General features: G+C 38.6%; 2 protein-coding genes across 2 annotated transcripts in view; both read left to right on the top strand.

Annotated features, from left to right (window-relative positions):
• The window catches only part of acer2 (alkaline ceramidase 2), a 58,529-nt gene extending 44,908 nt beyond the window's left edge, over positions 1 to 13,621 (top strand). The window contains exons 5-6 of the mRNA XM_061880793.1: positions 7,583 to 7,720; positions 9,487 to 13,621. Of these exons, the coding sequence (XP_061736777.1) occupies positions 7,583 to 7,720; positions 9,487 to 9,673 (325 nt within the window). The 3' untranslated portion in view covers positions 9,674 to 13,621. The remainder of the gene's footprint in view (positions 1 to 7,582; positions 7,721 to 9,486) is intronic.
• A 6,564-nt stretch (positions 13,622 to 20,185) lies between these two features.
• LOC133538897 (tetraspanin-5) overlaps positions 20,186 to 21,399 on the top strand; it is a 46,259-nt gene continuing 45,045 nt past the window's right edge. Inside the window, exon 1 of the mRNA XM_061880786.1 lies at positions 20,186 to 20,589. Coding sequence (XP_061736770.1) covers positions 20,506 to 20,589 — 84 coding nt within the window. The 5' untranslated portion in view covers positions 20,186 to 20,505. The remainder of the gene's footprint in view (positions 20,590 to 21,399) is intronic.

Here is a 21,399-nt window from a genome sequence, read left to right as displayed (position 1 = left end):
ACTTATAACTATATAGCTTTGCGCTTTTGCTTACATGCAAATTTCTGTATTATTCTCGCGAGCTCTCACACTGCGCAATTTTATTCAATCAGAGCTCTCATGCTAAATATTTAGTTTTCCCCTTTGTGTGCCTATGTGCCAGTTTAGTTTACTATTTGTTTTTTCCTAGCTTTCATGCTAGCGTCTTTTGTTTGCCTTTTCTTAGCTCCAGTAATTTTGTTCCCTTGCACCTTTTGTTAAATAAATCAGTAGTTCATACCTTTTGCCGTGCTCAATTTTCGACGCATCCTCGAGGGAATCGAACCCGGCATCACAATGCCGAACAGGCGTAACAGCTCAATCGGCAAGAAAATGAAAGCTCAAGAAAACATCTATACGTTTGATGACTTTGTAGATCTTTGTAAGACAGCATCAAGATGGATTGGTTTTCCTTTGTTTTCTCAAAATCAGCTAGAAGTGAGTTACTAGGTTTTGCCTTTGGACGGGAGATTTGTTCCAAACACTTTTTGTGGGGATAAAATGCTTGTCCTGCAGACTTATAATGATATAGCTTTGCGCTTTTGCTTACATGCAAATTTCTGTATTATTCTCGCGAGCACTCACGCTGTGCAATTTTATTCGATCTTAGCTCTCATGCTAAATATTTAGTTTTCCCCTTTGTGTGCCAATGTGCCAGTTTAGTTTACTATTTGTTTTTTCCTAGCTTTCATGCTAGCGTCTTTTGTTTGCCTTTTCTTAGCTCCAGTATTTTTGTTCTCTAGCACCTTTTGTTAAATAAATCATTTGTTCATACCTTTTGCCGTGCTCAATTTTCGACGCATCCTCGAGGGAATCGAACCCGGCATCACAATATATACGTTTGATGACTTTGTAGATCTTTGTGAGACAGCGTCAAGATAGATTGGTTTTCCTTTGTTTTCGCAAAATCAGCTAGAAGTGAGTTACTAGGTTTTGCCTTTGGACGGGAGATTTGTTCCAAAGACTTTTTGTGTGAATACAATGCTTGTCCCGCAGACTTATAACTCATAACCAACTCGAAGGTTGAAAATGTCATCATCAAGTCCTGAGGAGTGGCCATAAGTGCCATGTGGCTACTAATGAAAACAAGTTAGACAGCCCACATTTAAAGGGGAACATTATCACAATTTCAAAAGGAATAAAAATCAGTTCCCAGTGGCTTGTTGTATTTTTTGAAGTTTTTTTCAAAGTCTTACCGGTCTCGGAATATCCCTAAATAAAGCTTTAAAGTGCCTTATTTTCGGCTCTCTGCCAAGACACTGGCCATTTCCCTGTGACGTCATACAGTGCTGCCAATGTAAACAAACAATGGGAATACCACAGCAAGATATAGCGACATTAGCTCGGATTCAAACTCGGATTTCTGCGACTTAAGCGATTCAACCGATTACGCATGTATTGAAACAGATGGTTGGAGTATGAAAATATTGAAGAAGAAACTGAAGCTATTGAGCGAATAGCTATTGACGCTATTCATAGCCATAGCATGGCCGAATAGCTGCGTTAGCATCGCCGGTAAAATGTGCGGACCAAACGATCAGGACTTTCGCATCTTTTGACACTGGAGCAACTTAAATCCGTCGATTGGTAAGTGTTTTTTTCGCATTAAATGTGGGTGGAAGGAAACGTAATATAGTTGCAAATGCATCTGCAGGTTATCCATACATCTCTGTGCCATGTCTGCTTTAGCACCGCCGGTGAATAGCATGTTAGCATCGATTAGCGTAGCATGTTAGCATCGATTAGCTGGCAGTCAAAATCAACAAAACTCACCTTTGTGATTTCGTTGACTATAGTTGCAAATGCATCAGCAGGTTATCCATACATCTCTGTGCCATGTCTGCCTTAGCATCGCCGGTCAAATGTGAAGACACTCTGGTACATTCAATGGGGGTCTGGCGGCAGACACTTTTGCATCTTCGGGCCAGTGGTGCAACTTGAATCCCTCCCTGTTAGTGTTGTTACACCTTCCGACAAAACACCGTCGAGGCATGATGTCTCCAAGGTTCCAAAAAATAGTCAAAAAAACGGAAAATAACAGAGCTGAGACCCGGTGTTTGTAATGTGTTGAAAATGAAAATGGTGGGTGTGTTACCTCGGCGACGTCACATTCTGACGTCATCGCCTCCAGAGCGATAAACAGAAAGGCATTTAATTTGCTGAAATTCACCCATTTAGACTTCGGAAATCGGTTAAAAAAATAGATGGTCTTTTTTCTGCACCATCAAGGTAAATATTGACACTTACATAGGTCTGGTGATAATGTTCCTCTTTAAATGAACTGACGGTAGTACTGCCAAAGAAATAAAAAAAAACACAAAGTTGAGTGAAAGAACTCCATGCAATCTTCTCTCTTTCAGTTCTCTTTCACAGTCAATGCAGTCACACTCCTAGGAGTCAACTCGCATGACTCCATTCTTTTGGGAGGAGTGTGTCATAGACTGCACTACTCAGCAGGGGTGTGTGTGTGTGTGTGTGTGTGTTTTCAGGACACGGCTAATAATAGTTTAGTTTCAGCAGCGATGTGGACTAATCTGTGTTAGGGTCACGGTCATGTCTTCATGGCAGATATTATGTGCAGAGACGTAGGTCAGGGTTCTTGGCTTGCTGTTCTCCTTTCTAAGTATGGGGGTGGGAGGGTATTCCAAATAAAGCAGGGGTAGCCACAGTTTTTCTGCAGGCAAGCTACTTTTTAATGTACCAAGTGGAGGGGATCATTCATATATACCATTTATATTGATTTATTTATGAAAGAGAGGCTTCTAAGGCAGGGGTTTCAAACTCAATTTACCTGGGGGCCACTGGATGCAGAAACTCGGGCCGCAAGAAAAGATTTCTTAAAAAAATCTAAGATGCACTTTTAAATGAATTCATACTTGCCAATACCTGCTATCTTTCCGGGAAACACCCGAATATCAGTGCCCCTCCTGACAATCTCCCATGACATTCATTCTCCCAGTTTTCACCCGGACAATAATATTGTAAGATTTTCCACCTTACAAACAGTGTGCCGGCCCAGTCACATGTTGTTTGAGGCTTCTGCTGACCCACGGAAGTGACTGCCAGACATACTTGATCAACAGCCACTCAGGCTGATCACACTGAGGGTTTCCAGATAAAAAAATTTATCACTGTTACAAATATGCCCCACACTGTGAAGCCCCACCAAACAAGAATGACAAACACATTTTGGGAGAACATCCGCACCGTAACACAACATGAACACAAAACAGAACAAACACCCAGAATCCAATGCAGCCTTAACTCTTCCGGGCCACAATAGACGAGTTAGGGCTGCATTGGATTCTGGGTATTTGTTCTGTTTTGTGTTTATGTTGTGTTACGGTGCGGATGTTCTCCCAAAATGTGTTTGTCATTCTTTTTGGGTGCGGCTTCGACAGTGTGGCGCATATTAGTAACAGTGTTAAAGTGGTTTATACGGCCACCCTCAGTGTGACCTGTATGGCTGTTGATCAACTATGTCTTGCAGTCGCTTACTGTGTCTTCAAAAGCCAAACACAACATGTGGCTGGGCTGGCACACTGTCTGTACAGGTTGTAGAGGATGTTAAAGGCAGTGCCTCCACGGAGTCCGTTGAAATATTGTTGTTAGGGTGAAATTCAGGAGAATGATTACCCCTGGATGGGGCGCTAAAAATTGGGGGTCTACCGTAAAAATGGAGGGTATACATGTATGAATGACGCTGTAAAGCGACATTCATATAAAACTTGCCGGCCGCACCAACATTAAATTTTCACATCAAGGTGCGGGCTGCAAAATAACGTCTCGCGGGCTGCGTGTTTGAGACCCCTGCTCTAAAGGCTTAGTGGCCACATATGTGGACAGCATCTTTTAGCTCTTATTTCCAAAATTGTGTACACTTCTGGTCTGAGCCTTACTGCCCTTGGACACTTATGCTGCCATCGAGTGGTGTCAGAAGAGTATAACATACAATGGAATTTGGGGGAAAAGGGTAAAAAATAAGAATTAGCATGTCACTAAACATGAAGTACACAATTGTTTACATCATATCAAGCGGTATAACTTGGTTGGTAGAGCGGCCGTGCCAACAACTTGAGGGTTGCGGGTTCGATCCCCGCTTCCGCCATCCTAATCACTGCCATTGTGTCCTTGGGCAAGACACTTTACCCACCTGCCCCCAGTGCCACCCACACGGCTTTTAAATGTAAAAAAAAAAAAAAATAGATATTGGGTTTCACTATGTAAAGCGCTTTGAGTCACTTGAGAAAAAGCACTATATAAATATAATTCACTTCACTTCACATCCATAGATGATTCTAGTTTTTATTCTAATTAGGGTCCAATAAGCCCAAATAGCAAAGAGAAGTAAAAAAAAGCATATAAACAAACAGCTTGGGCCTGAAGAGGTTTTAATAAGTTAAATGTGTTTGACATTCCTTTCTTTCATGAAGACAAGAATATAAGTTGATATGATTGTGATGACTTGCATTGATTGGAATCAGACAGTAGTGATGATAACCTCCACTTTTTCACATGGAGGAGACAAAAAGTCCTCCTTTCTGTCCAATACCACATGAAAGTTTGTCCAGCTTCCATATTCCTTTTTATGCACTTTACAAGAAATACATTGGCGGCAAACTCCGTAGCTTGCTGGCTTTCTGAGACTCTTATTTTGTTAGCACAGGCAGTGTGAAGCAGGGCTTTTATTGTGAAGACAGGAACTGTGTGGTCGGTCTTTAGAGTTTTAACAGCAGCTACGGCGCCAGGGTCTGTTGAAACAAAAAGTGTTTCTTGCCTTCCTGCCGGTCGTTTTTTCTTAATAATGATGTGGCAGCAGCCAGCGTCATCTCACAAGACCCTCAGGTGCCTGACTGTCAATCAAGTGACCAAAGTCACGTCTTGGTGAAGATTGATGATCAATCGTTTTTAGGTCTATTTTTTGAATGCCTGGCTGGCGATAGACTGACACACCCTCCGCCATCCACCGCTAGCCCGCCGTCCACGTAATGATCTAAAGCAGGGGTCACCAACGCGGTGCCCACGGGCACCAGGTCGCCCGTAAGAACCAGATGAGTCGCCATAGCAGCACTTACCAGTGAGCTGCCTCTATTTTTTAAATTGTATTTATTTACTAGCAAGCTGGTCTCGCTTTACTCGACATTTTTAATTCTAAGAGAGACAAAACTCACATAGAATTTGAAAATCCAAGAAAATATTTTGAAGATTTGGTCTTCATTTGTTTAAATAAATTCTTTTTTTTTTTTTACTTTGCTTCTTATAACTTTCAGAAAGACAATTTTAGAGGAAAAAATACAACCTTAAAAATTATTTTTGGATTTTTAAACACATATACCTTTTTACCTTTATAAATTCCTTCCTCTTCTTTCCTGACAATTTAAATCAATATTCAAGCAAACATTTTTTTTTTTATTGTAAAGAATAATAAATCTATTTTAATTTAAAGGGGAACATTATCACCAAACCTATGCAAGCGTCAATATATACCTTGATGTTGTAGAAAAAAGACCAAGTATTTTTTTAACCGATTTCCGAACTCTAAATGGGTGAATTTTGGCGAATTAAACGCCTTTCTGTTTAACGCGCTGGAGGCGATGACGTCAGAATGTGACGTCGCCGAGGTAACACACCCGCCATTTTCATTTTCAACACATTATAAACACAGAGTCTCAGCTTTATATTCCGTTTTTTTGACTATTTTTTGGAACCTTGGAGACATCATGCCTCGTCGGTGTGTTTTCGGAGGGTGTAACAACACTAACAGGGAGGGATTCAAGTTGCACCACTGGCAAGAAATCTTCCGCCAGACCCCCATTGAATGTGCCAGAGTGTCTGCACATTTGACCGGCGATGCTAAGACAGACACGGCACAGATATGTATGGATAACCTGCAGATGCATTTGCAACGATTAAGTCAACGAAATCACAAAGGTGAGTTTTGTTGATTTATGTGCTAATCAGACATATTTGGTCACGGCATGACTGCCCGCTAATCGATGCTAACATGCTACGCTCATCGATGCTAACATGCTATTTACGCTAGCTGTATGTACATTTGAAACTAGATACCCACATTTAATGCGAAACAAACACTTACCAATCGACGGATTTAAGTTGCTCCAGTGTCACAAGATGCGAAAGTCCTGATCGTTTGGTCCGCACATTTCACCGGCGATGCTAATAAGGCAGCCATGCTATGGGCCACTTAATTAGGTACACCCACGCTATGGCCTAATAGCGTCAATAGCTATTTGCTCAATAGCTTCATTTTCTTCTTCAATTTTGTTTTTGCTATCTGCCTCCATACTCCGACCATCTGTTTCAATACATGCGTAATCTGTTGAATCGCTTGAGCTGCTGAAATCCGAGTCTGAATCCGAGCTAATGTCGCTATATCTTGCTGTGGTAACCGCCATGTTGTTTGTATTGGCAGCCCTGTATGACGTCACAGGGAAATGGACAGTGGTTTCAAAGATAGCGAAAATAAGGCATTTTAAAGCTTTATTTAGGGATATTCCGGGACCGGTAAAATTTTGGAAAAAACTTCAAAAAATACAACAAGCCACTGGGAACTGATTTTTATTGTTTTTAACCCTTTTGAAATTGTGATAATGTTCCCCTTTAATTCTTCATTTTAGCTTCTGTTTTTTCAACAGAGAATATTTGTGAAATATTTCTTCAAACTTATTACGATTAAAATTCCCAAAAAATATTCTGGCAAATCCAGAAAATCTGTAAAATCAAATTTAAATCTTATTTCAAAGTCTTTTGAATTTCTTTTAAAATGTTTGTTTTGGAAAATCTAGAAGAAATAATGATTTGTCTTTGTTAGAAATATAGCTTGGTCCAATTTGTTATATATTCTAACAAAATGCAGATTGGATTTTAACCTATTTAAAACATGTCATCAAAATTCTAAAATTAATCTTCACCAGGAAAAATTACTAATGATGTTCCATAAATTCTTTTTTAAGTTTTTTCAAAAAGATTCGAATTAGCTAGTTTTTCTCTTCTGTTTTTCAGTTGAATTTCGAATTTTAAAAAGTTGAAATTGAAGATAAACTATGTTTCAAAATTTAATTAGAATTTTTTTTCCTGTTTTCTCTTCTTTTAAACCGTTCAATTAAATGGTTTTTTTTCATCATTTCTTTTCTACAAAAAACCTTCCGTAAAACGAAAAAAAAATGTACGACGGAATGACAGACAGAATACCCATTCTTTTATATATATATATATAGATTTATTTATTAAAGGTAAATTGAGCAAATTGGCTATTTCTGGCAATTTATTTAAGTGTGTATCAAACTGGTAGCCCTTCGCATTAATCAGTACCCAAGAAGTAGCTCTTGCTTTCAAAAAGGTTTGTGACCCCTGATCTAGAGAGTATTTGTACAGAGAGTAAAAAAGAGCATTTATCCGCACACAGCTGGCAGGCCCGAGAGCCACCTGGGACTTTGCTACATAGTCAACCTGAAACATCGCGTGGCATTGTGAGGCACTTTAGACAACTCAGATCAAGACGTTACACACCCTTCTTTCTCAGCCTCATCTCTGCTTGTTGCAGGTGTGAAAACCCACGTGTGTTCAAGCTGGGCCTGATCTCAGGGATCTGGTGGGCGCTGGCTCTGCTCTGCTGGATCAGCGACAAGATTTTCTGTGAAATGTGGTCGTCCGTCAACTTTCCCTACCTGCACTGTGCCTGGTAAGCTCACACTCGACCAACAAGCATGGACGTACGCCAGGGACCAGCATGATAATCCAACGGTTGTCACGAATTCTGATGAGTTGGGACATTTCATTGTTGCTTCATTTGGTGTTGAAGAAAAAACACAAATGAAAGTGAGCAGAAGTTCAGTCTCATGGTTTGAGACACAAACAACAATAACATGCTGGAAGTTGGCGGTACACAGAGAGGAAATAGAGGGCAGCAAGCAATAACAAAAGACAACAGAACCTGCTTCCAGAACCTGTGGATAGACAGAAGGGGACAAAAGCAGCACTAACTTGTCTAGCTTAATTTAAGAGGGGACATGAGAGAGAAAATAGAGAAGAAAGATTAACAACACAATTCAACAGCAGCTACAATAATAAAAAACATTGCTTAGAATTGCTTGCTTCAGCTTAGTTTAAGAGGGGACAACACAAATGGAGATTAAAAGCATTATAAACAATATTAGCATTGTCTTCTAGTGCTGGGTTTGGTTTAAGAGGGGACATCAAAATGGAGATTAAAAACAAGCAATAAAAATATTGCCTTTTGGTTGAAACAGTGGACAGATATAAATAGAGGGAGAAAATCAATGAACAACATTAGTAGCATTGCCTTCGAATGCTTGCTTTGAATTGAGAGGGGACAAAAAAAATAGAGATTAAAATAATAAAGCAACAGGAATAACAGCATTGCCTCTTGGTTTAAACAGTGAGCATATATAAAGAGAGAATAAAGTCCAATGAGTAACACTGGTAGCGTCTAATGCTTGGTTGAGTTTATTTTAAGAGGGGACAACAAAATGGATATTAAAATAATACAACAATAAGCAACAGCAATAACAACATTGACTCTTGGTTTAAACAGCGAGCATATATAAACAGAGAGAAAATCAATGAACAACATTAGTAGCATTGCCTTCTAATGCTTGCTTTGAATTAGGAGGGGACGACAAAAATGGAGATTAAAATAATAAAACAACAAGCAACAGGAATAACAACATTGCCTCTTGGTTTAAACAGCGAGCATATATAAACAGAAAATAAAGTCCAATGAGTAACACTAGTAGCGTCTAATGCTTGGTTGAGTTTAGTTTAAGAGGGGACAACAAAATGGAGATTAAAAACAAGCAATAACAATATTGCCTTTTGGTTTAAACAGTGGAAAAATATAAATAGAGAGAGAAAAGCAATGAACAACATTAGTAGCATTGCCTTCTAAGCATTGCTTTGAATTAGGAGGGGACAAGAAAAATTGAGATTAAAATAATAAAACAACAAGCAACAGGAATAACAACATTGCCTCTTGGTTTAAACAGTGAGCATACATAAATAGAGAATAAAGTCCAATGAGTAACAATGGCAGCATTGCCTTCCAATCCCTGGTTTAAGAGGGGACAACAAAAACAATATTGCCTCTTGGTTTAAACAGTGGACAGATATAAATAGAGAATACAAATCAATGAATAAGAAGAGTAGCATTGCCTTCTAATGCTTAGTTTAAGAGGGGACAACAATATCGGAGATAAAAAACAAGCAACAGGAATAAGAAGATTGCGTCTTGTTTTAAACAGTGGACATACATAAATAGAGAATACAAATCAATGAAGAAGAGGAGCATTGCTTGGTTCAAGAGGGGACAGAGAGCAATTGGACATTTTCCAAACAAAAAGTTAAGGAGAATTAAGTCTGACTGCTTTGCTAAGTTGCCTGACTTCTGCTTCTTAGTCCTGTGACCTTGTGTCTCCTGTCACTGTGTAGGCACATCCTCATCTGCCTGGCCTCCTACTTGGGCTGCGTTTGCTTCGCCTACTTCGACGTGGCTTACGAGGCCCCCGAGCGAGGCCCCGTCATCATGTTCTGGCCCAACGAGAAATGGGCCTTCATCGGCGTCCCGTACGTCTCCTTCCTCTTCGTGCACAAGAAGTCCACCATCAAGGTGACTTAAGGTCGCCCGCACTTTAAGCTTCATCACCAGAGGGCGTGGCCCGCCGTTGGACGGCACAGGTGGTCTTTATTACTCAGCAGTGCTACTGCCAGCAACACGTGCCACTCGCCATGTGGCGGAAACCCGCATGCGATCATCCATGAAAGTATTATGCATTTGATGCTTCAGTCCAGGTGGTTTTAGCTGCCACGGGAGCTCAGAAGTGCAAAGTATTCCACTGCCTTTACGCACCTTTGCATCTCTCGGGTGCAGTAAACCAGCATTAGTGGCGGGACTCTGTTGTTAGTCCCAGCATGCTTCCATCCAAGATGATTGATTGGAAACATATTCTTCTATTTTATGAATAACCCATCATATTGGCCAATGAATGAAGAGCCATGTGACCAACTGGAAGGTAAACTGAAGGGTCACACATTTGCTTTTATTGACAAATAGCAGACATTTCAGGTCAATCATGTTTTTTTTATTTTATTTTTTTATTATTTCTTAAGCTAGAAGTAACTTTGTCATCCTTTTTTTTTTTTGTTCGATCTTGTGTTTGATTTATTGATCATACCATGTTCTCTAGGGCAGGGGTCACCAACCTTTTTGAAAGCAAGAGCTACTTCTTGGGTACTGATTAATGCGAAGGGCTACCAGTTTGACACACACTTAAATAAATGACCAGAAATAGCCAATTTGCTCAGTTTACCTTTAACTCTATGTTATTATTGATCCATCCATCCATCTTCTTCCGCTTATCCGACATCGAGTCGCGGGGGCAACAGCCTAAGCAGGGAAACCCAGACTTCCCTTTCCCCAGCCACTTCGTCTAGCTCTTCCCGGGGGATCCCGAGGCGTTCCCAGGCCAGCCGGGAGACATAGTCTTCCCAACGTGTCCTGGGTCTTCCCCGGGCCTCCTACCGGTTGGACGTGCCCTAAACACCTCCCTAGGGAGGCGTTCGGGTGGCATCCTCGCTCCACATCTGGCTCCTCTCGATGTGGAGGAGCAACGGCTTTACTTTGAGCTCCTCCCGGATGGCAGAGCTTCTCACCCTATCTCTAAGGGAGAGCCCCGCCACACGGCGGAGGAAACTCATTTGGGCCTCTTGTACCCGTGATCTTATCCTTTCGGTCATGACCCATGACCATACGTGAGGATGGGAACGTAGATCGACCGGTAAATTGAGATCTTTGCCTTCCGGCTCAGCTCCTTCTTCACCACAACGGATCGGTACAACGTCCGCAATACTGAAGACGCCGCACCGATCCGCCTGTCGATCTCACCATCCACTATTCCCTCACTCGTGAACAAGACTCCTTGATACTTGAACTCCTCCACTTGGGGCAGGGTCTCCTCCCTAACCCGGAGACGGCATTCCACCCTTTTCCGGGCGAGAACCATTGACTCGGACTTGGAGGTGCTGATTCTCATTCCGGTCGCTTCACTATTGATAACTAAGTATATTTATCTTTGTGGGAACATTGATCATCTTAATGATTTCTCACAATAAAAATATATAGAAACAGATAAATATCAACAACAACAAAAAAAGGGTATTTCTGTCTGTCATTCCGTCGTACATTTTTTTTCCTTCTACGGAAGGTTTTTTGTAGAGAATAAATGATGAAAAAAAACACTAAATTGATCGGTTCAAAAGAGGAGAAAACACAAAAAAAAGAAATTAAATTTTGAAACCTAGTTTCTCTTCAATTACGTCTCTTTACAATTCAACCAAAAAAAAGAAGATAAAAACTAGCTAATTCAAATCTTTTTGAAAAAATTTAAAAAAAGTATTTATGGAACATCATTAGTCATTTTTCCTGATTTAGATTAATTTTAGAATTTTGATGACATGTTTTAAATAGGTTAAAATCCAATCTGCACTTTGTTAAAATATATAACAAATTGGACCAAGCTGTATTTCTAACAAAGACCAATCATTATTTCTTCTAGATTTTCCAGAACAAAATTTTTTAAAGAAATTCAAAAGACTTTGAAATAAGATTTAAATTTGATTCTACAGATATTCTAGATTTGCCAGAATATTTTTATTTTATTTTAATCATAATAAGTTGGAAGAAATATTTCACAAATATTCTTTATTGGAAAAACAGAAGCTAAAATGAAGAATTAAATTAAAATTCATTTATTATTCTTTACAAGAAAAAATAAATTTAATTGAACATTGATTTAAATTGTCAGGAAAGAAGAGGAAGGAATTTAAAAAGGTATATGTCTTTAAAAATCCTAAAATCATTTTTAAGGTTGTATTTTTCTCTAAAATTCTTTCTGAAAGTTATAAGAAGCAAAGTAAAAAAATAAATGAATTTATTGAAACAAGTGAAGACCAAGTCTTTAAAGTATTTTCCTGGATTTTTAAAATTCCGTTTGAGTTTTGTGAAGTGAATTATATTTATATAGCGCTTTTTCCCTAGTGACTCAAAGCGCTTTACATAGTGAAACCCAATATCCAAGTTACATTTAAACCAGTGGGAGCAGGTGGGTAAAGTGTCTTGCCCAAGGACACAACGGCAGTGACTAGGATGGCAGAAGCGGGAATCGAACCTGCAACCCTCAAGTTGCTGGCAGGGCCGCTCTACCAACCGAGCTAAGCCGCCTCTGTCTCTCTTAGAGTTAAAAATGTCGAGCAAAGCCAGACTAGTTTGTTGTAAATAAATACAATTTAAAAAATAGAGGCAGCTCACTGGTAAGTTCTGCTATTTGAGCTATTTTTAGAACAGGCCAGCGGGCGACTCATCTGGTCCTTACGGGCTACCTGGTGCCCGCGGGCACCGCCTTGGTGACCCCTGCTCTGGCATGTATTCAGTATTTTAGATGGTATACTTACAAAAAGTACAGCACATGTGTATGAAAAAAGCCAAAGTCCACCTGGAAACTAAAGGAAAGAAAGGTGCACAATCCTCCTATGCACATGGTTTGTGCCAGGGATGCCCAAATTTGGCCCGTTAGCACATATTTATACTGAGGTCTTTCAAGCTGCACAATCATGGATCATGGACACTGTTAAAAAGTCAGTAGATTTTACTGTAAAAAAAACAACAACAACAGGCAGCTCAGTTGTTGAAGGTAAAATCATCATTTTGCCATTTACAGTAATGCAATGTATAAAAAAAGTAGTAGTGAACATGAAATATCTTGTCTTTGCAGTCTATTCAAATGAATATAAGTTGAAAAGGATTTGTTGTATTTTCTTTTTATTTACTATTTACAGAAGGTGACAACTTCACCGCTTTGGGCTTTTGTACATGAAAGATGCAGATTTGTACATCAACTGAATTAGGCACACAACTTTGTGACAATAACTACAAGCTTGTATTTATTTCTATATGGCGACTTGAGGCTAAACTCCTCACTGGTGGTGTTTCATGGTAAAAATGGCTGTTTGGCTGGCGGATCATTGGCACATGTTCACTTTGGCCCTTGCAGCCAGCATGTTGGTGCAAGGGCCAATGATGCTATGAATGCATCAAAAAAAATTGATTTTTTTTTAGTATGGGTAACATATTCAGACAGATTTTACTGTCATTATTTGGCTCAAAACAAAGTGAAAATGTATGCTGGATTTAAAAGGGAAACGGTGCTTAAAAGCTAACATGGTCACCAAAACCTCCCGTCCAAATAATTACATGGGAACATGAATGATGAAGGATTAGGATGTAGAGTAGAATGAATGAATGAATGGTTTTGATAGCCTATATATACTTCCTTTGTATTGCAAAAAAGCTCTTCTATTTTTTCAATGTGGTCTCCAGAAGTACTGGACAGTATTGGCAGTGTGAGCACATTCATATTTATCAAGTGTTTTTGAAGGTTAGTTGTTCTTTTTCTTTCATTGGCAGCACAAAGAAATATTTATTTTCATAATTTATGCTGTTTTATAAACAAATATTTGTAATAGCATATAACATTGGTACTTTTTTATGCAATAAATTGAGCCAATTGAGTTCTCCTGGTGTCTTTTGTCCACTAGGGGGCAGACTTGTTCCACTTCGTCAGGGGTGTCCAAACTTTTTCCACCGGGGGCCGCACACGGAAAAATGTAAACATGCGGGGGCCGTTTTGCTATTTTTCATTTTCAAATCATAACAATATGAATGTTTTTTTTTTTTTTACCTTTAGGGCTCCCGGGGACCCCTAAAGGGTCTCCGTCAATACCATGTTAAAAATAAGTCAAAATATTATTTTTATTTTTTATGTAACGCTTACAGTAAATCTCTATCAATTTCAGGTTGATATAAAGTTAAAAAAAAAGGTTTTATGCCTTTTCGGTCAAAGACAACTTAGTTATTTTTTTTGTAATAAAACTGAAATATGCAGTATTTCCCCCATTGCCCTAAACCAGGGGTCGGGAACCTTTTTGGCTGAGAGAGCCAAGAAGCCAAATATTTTAAAATGTATTTCCCTAAGAGCCATATAATATTTTTTTTTACACTGAACACAACTAAACACGTGCATTTTTAAGTGAGACCGACATTTCCAGAGTATAATAAGTCTCTTATTCTTTGTACTAACATTGTTATTCTGAAGCTAACTGTGCAGGGGGCGTGGCCTGCAGGCCTGCAGCAAAGCAGGATGTTGCCAGGACCGGCCTCGAAATCAGCGACAGGTGCGTAGATGGCCCACCTGGGCCTTGTTATCTAATCACCTGTCGCTCTGTTATAAGCAGCAACCAGGAGGAGAGACGGGGTCGGGGCTGGAGCCAGAGCGCGAGTGAGGACGAAAGAGAAAAAGACAATTGCTGGAAAGCAACTGAGAGAAAAATAAAATAAAACAATATTGTAACCCTAAAAAAGGCTCTTGGTGGTCTGAAGAACCCCCAGGAGGGCAAGCCCCACACTAACCAATAATAAATAAATTACTTCTTACCATTAACGCAACTTCTTGAAGATAAAAAAGCATGAGAATGTTTTATATTTTGAACGTTATTTTTAACACTGTGATTACCAGCGGAATTATTCATTACTTATCCTGTTGAGCAATGTCAGCTCAGATTTATCCGAGAGCCTGATGCAGTCATCAAAAGAGCCACATCTGGCTCTAGAGCCATGGGTTCCCTACCCCTGCCCTAAACATTCAGAAAACAATGTTTGATCTGAAGTAATTAGAGCCTTAAAAATATCAATAATGCAAAATGCCATTAATTTAAATGTATTATTATTTCTGAGTAATCAGTGAAAAAATAAATAAAATCCCACTGAATATCTTTGGGGTCCAAAAGGTCCCCCACTCATAAATTGATACATTTTTATTATTATTTGTTTTACTTTCAACACTTAAGTTACGATATATTGGCCGATTTTACGTTTGAAGTATTATTTTGTTTGTTTTATGCTCTTTTGTTAAAGAAATTTTTTTTTTATTGCAACCACGCAATATATGCAATAGTTTCCTCGGTAAAAAAATGTAAGTAAAATATTTGGAGCCTTGAATAGGTCAATAATTCATCAGAAGATTTTTTATTTTTTTTAAAACTTTTTTTGGAGCAATGGAAATAAAAGCAAAATAAAGAAAGACAAAAGAAAAACAAACAGCCTGCATGGCAGCTTTGTGTCAACATTGCAACTTTTTCCTCGTTAGATTTCACCTCATTCCACTTTTTTAAATGTTTTAAAAAAAATTTTGCAGTAGCATTTCCAGAATGTGTGGCGGGCCGCTAAACAATTAGCTGCGGGCCGCAAATGGCCCCCGGGCCACACTTTGGACACCCTTCGTCATTGACCGGCAACCTAAAATGTTGAAAGAGCCGTATTGGACCAAAAATACAAAAACAAATATGTCTGTAGCCGCAAAAATTTAAAAGCCATATTACATACAAATAGTGTGTCATGAGATATAAATTTAATTAAGAGGACTTAAAGGAAACTAAATGAGCTCAAATATAGCTACAAATATGTCTGATTAGAACTCCACATAAGTCAATAACATCAACAAAACTCACCTTTGTGCATTCATGCACAACATTAAAAGTTTGGTGGACAAAATGAGACAGAAAAAGAAGTGGCATAAAACATGTCCTAGAAAGTCGGAGAAAGTTGTACATGTAAACAAGGGGTGTCCAAAGTACGGCCCGGGGGCCATTTGTGGGTCATTTTTTAACGGCCCCACAGCACATTCTAAAAATACGATAAAAAAAAACAAAAAACATAAAAAGTGGTATAAAAGAGCAAACAGGTGAAATGTAACAAGAAAATGTTACAATGTTGACCCTAATAAAACAAAGCTGTGTTTCTTTCTTTAAAAAATAATAATGAATTAAAAACAATTTGTTATTATGAATTATTGACCTATTCAATGCTCCAATTACGTCACATTAAATGTACCACTTTGAGATATTTTTGGGGGGAAATGTTGCATATTTTGTGTTTGCTATATAAAAAACTGAGTTGTTGTTTTTTAAAGAAGGGCCTAAAACAAACAAACAAACAAGAAACATAATAAAAAACAATAAAAGTTATAATTGACGGATAGATCTGAAGTTGATCTGGAGACTATTGTGTAAAAAGTTTTTTTTTAAATGTGCGATTAATTTTTTTAACACTTTACTGAGCAGGACCCTTTTAGATCCCCAATCATTTTAGTGGGACTTTTTTTAAGTGTCATTGTTCTTGTTCAAAAAATAGTAATACATTTAAAATCAACTTATAACTTATGCGTTATATTATGAGCTGAGTTATGAGTTATATTATGAGCTGCAATTATAATATAACCTGAAATATTCCACTTTAAAATTGTATTGGAGGAAAATTTTGCATATTTTGTGGTTTTTCCATTAAAAAACATGGTTTTCTTTGACATAAAGGGCATACAACTTAAATCTAAAAAATACAAAACAACTAACTTTATATTGACATGTAGCCCTAATGTGGATCTAGAGATTTAAACTTTGAATAATAATAATAATAATAATAATAATAATAAATAATGACACATTTTTATTATTTTTTTGACCTAAACCCTTTGGGGTCCCCGGGATCAATCCTGAGTGGAGGCCTGAATGTATAATTTTTTATAAATATGTTGTATTGGTTTTTACAATAAAAAATATCAAAATGGCCCCCCACTTGCTTTGATTTTTCATTGCGCGGCCCTCAGTGGAAAAAGATTGGACACCTCTGATGTAAACAAACTAGGGCAGTGGTTCTCAAACTATTTTTGTCATCCCCCACTTTGGACAAAGGGGAGCTTTCAAGCCCCACCTGCCCCCATCACCCCAACAGAACGCTAATGCCAAACTTAATATTTTCCAATTTATTGAACATCAAGTAACATCAAGTTGTATACATTCAAACTCAATAACATAAAATAACATCAAATTCAATAATAAATATAATAACTGTGCAGCTGTGGTATAAATTGTATCAAGTTCAATAATAAATAAAATAACTTGCATCAAGTTCAATAATAAATAAAACAAAAGTGTTGTAACTTGCATCAAGTTCAATAATAAATAAAACGAAAGTGTTCCAACTTGCATCAAGTTCAATAATAAATCAAATAAAAGAGTTATAACTTACATCAAGTTCAATAATAAATCAAATAAAAGGGTTATAACTTCCATCAAGTTAAAAAATAAATCAAATAACTTTAATCAAATTCAATAAAAAAAAAAAAAGTGTTATACCTTGCATCAAGTTCAATAATAAATCAAATAAAAGTGTTATAACTTGCATCAAGTTCAATAATAAATCAGTTAACTTGCATCAAGTTCAATAATAAATAAAACAAAAGTGCCACTTTGCAAAAAAAAAAGGAGGAGCAAAACAACAAATCCTAGCACAGTGACTCGCCATTCACAAAGCGGACGTATGCGATGAACAGGCAGTCTTTATTGCTGTCAGTAGCTTTGTCCCCTTGTAAAGCAAAACGACTTTCTTTTAATTTGTCTACGAGTTGTTCCTCAAGATCACTTGCAACGTTGCATATACGTCTCGCAACTGTGTCGTTTAACAGTGGGCCAGCTTTTAATTTTGCTGCGCTTGTCTCGTCAAGCATGACTGACACCATGTCTATTGCAGCGGGGAGAATGAGCTGCTCAGCAATATTTGGCATTGTGCAATTCTGTATGCAACTCTATATGAAGCCATTTGAACGTTACTGTTTACTGATGCAGCTTTTACCATGCGCTTCTCCTGTTGACGGTACTCTGCCAGTTTTCTTAGAAAGAAATCGAGTGGCTTATTGACGTGATTGGGGTGTGTGGTCTCCAGGTGTCTCTTTAATTTGGTTAGGCCCATCAGATTTTTGTTTCTCTGCAGGCTCTGGCTTGACGACCTTTGAGGTGCGAGTCACAAATGTATCCATTTTGTGTAATTGTGGTCCACACATTAGCCTGCTACCCATCCGCGCGAAAGCTTGTTCCGCTTACCCCCGCCCCCATTAGTTACAGTTGCTATGTCTGTCGAGCTTTCGCTCCGACCGAGAAATTTAAAGCCTACAGGAAAAATAAGTAATTTACATTTATTTATATAGCGGATTTCACAGACAGAATCACAAAGTGATTTACAGTGTGTATAAAAAATGAAAGCATTGTTAAAAGAAAAATCTAAAAAATCATGTCTCTATCCCTCACCAGTGGGGCGCGCCCCACACTTTAAGAAACTCTGCTTTAGGAAGTTGTTGTTGGCTTAGTTCAGGAGTTGGCAACCCAAAATGTTGATAGAGCCATATTGGACCAAAAATACAAAAACAAATCTGTCTGGAGCCGCAAAACTAAATTTAAAAGCCATATTAGTACATACAGATAGTGTGTCATGAGATATAAATTGAATTAAGAGGACTTAAAGGAAACTAAATGAGCTCAAATATAGCTACAAATGAGGCATAATGATGCAATATGTACATACAGCTAGCCTAAATAGCATGTTAGCATCGATTAGCTTGCAGTCATGCAGGGACCAAATATGCCCAATTATCAATCCACACAAGTCAATAACATCAGCAAAACTCAACTTTGTGCTTTCACGCACAACATTAGAAGTTGGTGGAAAAAATGAGACAGAAAAAGAAGTGGCATAAAACACGTCCTAGTAAGTCGGAGAAAGTTATACATGTAAACAAACTAGGGTGAGTTCAAGGACCGCCAAAATTCTCGAATCAGTGAAGCATGTTTAATATAAACAATGTGCTTTATAGCAATTAGGGAGGTTTGTGTCATGTTTGTCCTTCTGCAGAAACTATATTAAAACAAAAAATAAAATTTTCCCTTCATCTTTTTCCATTATTCATACATTTTTGAAAAAGCTCCAGAGAGCCACTCGGGCGGTGCTAAAGAGCCGAGGGTTGCCGACCCCTGGCTTAGTTGAATTAAAAAAAAAATAAAATCTGCAAAAGTGAAAATAATAGCTTGCAGAAGGATTTTATCAGAGTGGAAATGAAAGTTTGCCCCCAAAGCCTCCCTGTGCTTTAAGGACCTCATGATTTTCTTAGATTTAGAGAAAATGTCCGTTGCGACTTGTCCAGGGTGTACTCCGCCTTCCGCCCGATTGTAGCTGAGATAAGCGCCAGCGCTCCACGCAACCCCAAAAGGGAATAAGCGGTAGAAAATGGATGGATGGATAGAGAAAATGTGAGGGCTACACCAAAACAATTTGACTTGACCTGGGGCTGCATAATTAGTTACTTACCTAATAAATAAATGAGACACTCACTGTTGACAATCAACATTTTCACTTACCTCAACTGTTTTTTGTGTGTTGTTTTTATGACGTGACACTTCTGTGTATGTTTGCAATTTTTTTTTTGCTCTTACTTTTTTTTCCTTCTAGTCAGTTATTGTGATTGTCTCTCTGCTTGTGGTGAAGAAAGGGAAGGCAGTACATTTCTACCCACTGTGACTGATAGGATTTTTCTATAATTTTATTTTTTTTATAAAACGGTTTAGCTCGGTTAGTAGAGTGGCCGTGCCTGCAACTCGAGAGTTGCAGGTTCGATTCCCGCTTCAGCTATCCTAGTCTCTGCTGTTGTGTCCTTGGGCAAGACACTTTACCCACCTGCTCCCAGTGCCACTCACACTGGTTTGAATGTAACTTAGATATTGGGTTTCACTATGTAAAGCGCTTTGAGTCACTAGAGAAAAAGCGCTATATAAATATAATTCACTTCACTTTTTACAAAACATTTTTTTGGGGGGGGGGGGGGGCGGATTGGGACAAAAAAAGGGCGTCTGTTTTCTCAGTACGTTCATCAAAGTAATAAATAAATATTATTTTTTTTAAAAATGAATTTTTATTGTTTTTATCGAACTGCTGCACCTGCCAGTGAAGGAATCTCATCTCACTTTTAAAAAAAAAATAAAAACTCTTATAGTGAATAATTATTTGATTAGAGCTATAGACAATTATTACGTGTTACTGTTAATATATTTAAGTACATGTAATTGTACACCGACACATTGTTAATGATGATTATTTATCAGTTAAAACCATAATGATGTCAAAAAAAGTCCCCGGCTGAGGAAGTCCCGCCTCCTGTGACCGACCCGGAGCCTCATTGGTTTCCATCCCTGTCAATCAAACAGTCGTGTCAAGATTATGCTCAAATAGAAAGTCGTCATTTTTAGTCTTGCTTGAATTCTGCGGCGTCGTCTCGCCTCCCAACGACACCTCCGGCCAGCGGACATATTTTTAAAGGCTCGCCCTCCGGCCAGCGGACATATTTCACACCGGCGAGTGAGACGCTTTTTGCATCAGAAAGAGGAGGCTGGCTGGAATGAGACGTCAGACGTCGACCAACGCTGGTTTTTGCCGCTGAGCGTCCGAGCGTCGACCTGATTGTTGGCTGTTGTTGTGACATCGGAGGAGATTGTTGTGACATCGGAGGAGACGCCAACATGATGTCGGGGAAACACTTCAAGGCTCAGGAAGTCAGCTGCTGCATCAAATACTTCATCTTCGGCTTCAACATCATCTTCTGGGTAAGTGCTGGCTGGCTGCCATCTTTCTGTCTTCACCTAGCATTCTCTTTTTAACACCTGATGATGACGATGAAGATGATGGTGTTTATGACGTCATTTAGCATTCTCCTTTCAACACTTGAAGATGATGATGATGATGTACATGACGTCACTTTGCATTCTTATTTCAACACCTGATGATGATGATGATGTTGTTTATGACGTCACTTAGCATTCTCATTTGAACACCCGAAGATGTTGATGTTGTTTATGACGTTACTTAGAAGATGATGATGTTTATGACGTTACTTTGCATTCTCCTTTCAACACTTGAAGATGATGATGATGATGATGATGATGTACATGACGTCACTTAGCATATTCCTTTCAACAACTGAAGATGATGATGTTGTTTGACGTCACTTAGCATTCTCCCTTAACACCTGAAGATGATGATGATGTTGTTTATGACGTCACTTAGCATTCTCATTTCAACACCTGATGATGATGATGTTGTTTATGACGTCACTTAGCATTCTCCCTTCAACACCTGATGATGATGATGATGATGATGGTGTTTATGAGGTCACTTAGCATTCGCCCTTCAACACCTGAAGATGATGATGTTGTTTATGACGTTACTTAGCATTCTCCCTTAACACCTGAAGATGATGATGATGATGATGTTTATGACGTCACTTAGCATTCTCATTTCAACACCCGAAGATGATGATGTTGTTTATGACGTTACTTAGCATTCTCCCTTCAACACCTGATGATGATGATGATGATGATGTTTATGACGTCACTTAGCATTCTCATTTCAACACC

Source organism: Nerophis ophidion, linkage group LG20 (genome assembly GCF_033978795.1).
Source record: "Nerophis ophidion isolate RoL-2023_Sa linkage group LG20, RoL_Noph_v1.0, whole genome shotgun sequence".
Taxonomy (NCBI): Eukaryota; Metazoa; Chordata; class Actinopteri; order Syngnathiformes; family Syngnathidae; genus Nerophis; species Nerophis ophidion.
This window is presented reverse-complemented; position numbering and strand designations above follow the sequence as displayed.